At 37.5% G+C, this 1,412-nt stretch overlaps 1 protein-coding gene across 1 annotated transcript; it reads left to right on the plus strand.

Moving 5' to 3' along the window:
* Window positions 1-64: 64 nt before the first annotated feature.
* On the plus strand, window positions 65-1,378 carry LOC128882218 (uncharacterized PPE family protein PPE24-like; the record flags this gene model as incomplete). The annotated part of the gene is made up of 1 exon (XM_054133811.1): window positions 65-1,378. A coding segment is annotated over exon 1 (1,314 nt), but the record flags the coding sequence as incomplete, so codon positions are not given.
* Between the last annotated feature and the right edge of the window lie 34 nt (window positions 1,379-1,412).

The following is a 1,412-nucleotide window of genomic DNA, read 5'->3' on the forward strand; positions in this document are numbered from 1 at the left end:
GGAATTGAATGTTTCAACGGAACCTGCTAACGTTACTGTTGATAGTAATGAAACGTCTTCGACAATGCTACCAGAATTGAATGTTTCAACGGAACCCGCTGATATTACATCTGACACTAATGAAACATCTTCGACAATGTTACCCGAGTTGAATGTTTCAACTGAACCTGCTAACGTTACTGTTGATACTAACGAAACGTCTTCGACAATGTTACCAGAATTAAATGTTTCAACGGAACCCGCTAACGTTACAGCTGATACTAATGAAACGTCTTCGACATTGTTACCGGAATTGAATGTTTCAACAGAACCTGCTAACGTTACTTTTGATACTAATGAAACGTCATCGACAATGTTACCAGAATTGAATGTTTCGACAGAACCTGCTAATGTTACTTCTGATATTAATGAAACATCTTCGACAATGTTACCCGAGTTAAATGTTTCAACAGAGCCTGCTAACATTACAGCGGATACTAATGAAACATCTTCGACATTGTTACCCGAGTTGAATATTTCAACAGAACCTACTAATGTTACCGCTAATACTAATGAAACATTTTCCACAATGCTACCAGAATTGAATGTTTCAACGGAACCTGCTAACATAACATCTGATACAAATGAAACATCTTCGACAATGTTACCGGAATTGAATGTTTCAACAGAACTTTCAAACGTTACCGCTGATATTAACGGGACGTCTTCGACAATGCTACCAGAATTGACTGTTTCAACGGAACCTGCTAACATTACAGCTGATAGTAAGGAAACTTCTTCGACAATGTTACCCGAGTTGAATGTTTCAACAGAACCCGCTAATGTTACTGCTGATATTAATGAAACATATTCGACAATGTTACCCGAGTTAAATGTGTCAAATAAACCTGCTAACGTTACTGTTGATACTAATGAAACGTCTTTGACAATGTTACCAGAATTAAATGTTTCAACGGAACCCGCTAATGTTACTGCTGATATTAATGAAACGTCTTCGACAATGTTACCGGAATTGAACGTTTCGACAGAACCTGCTAATGTTACTGCTGATATTAATGAAACATCTTCGACAATGTTACCCGAATTAAATGTTTCAACAGAGCCTGCTAACATTACAGCGGCTACTAATGAAACATCTTCGACATTGTTACCCGAGTTGAATATTTCAACAGAACCTACTAATGTTACCGCTGATACTAATGAAACATCTTCGACAATGCTACCAGAATTGAATGTTTCAACGGAACCTGCTAACATAACATCTGATACAAATGAAACATCTTCGACAATGTTACCGGAATTAAGTGTTTCAACAGAACTTTTAAACGTTACCGCTGATATTAACGGGACGTCTTCGACAATGCTACCAGAATTGACTGTTTCAACGGAACCTGCTAACATTACAGCTGATA

This window comes from Hylaeus volcanicus, unplaced genomic scaffold (assembly GCF_026283585.1).
Source record: "Hylaeus volcanicus isolate JK05 unplaced genomic scaffold, UHH_iyHylVolc1.0_haploid 5208, whole genome shotgun sequence".
Taxonomy (NCBI): Eukaryota; Metazoa; Arthropoda; class Insecta; order Hymenoptera; family Colletidae; genus Hylaeus; species Hylaeus volcanicus.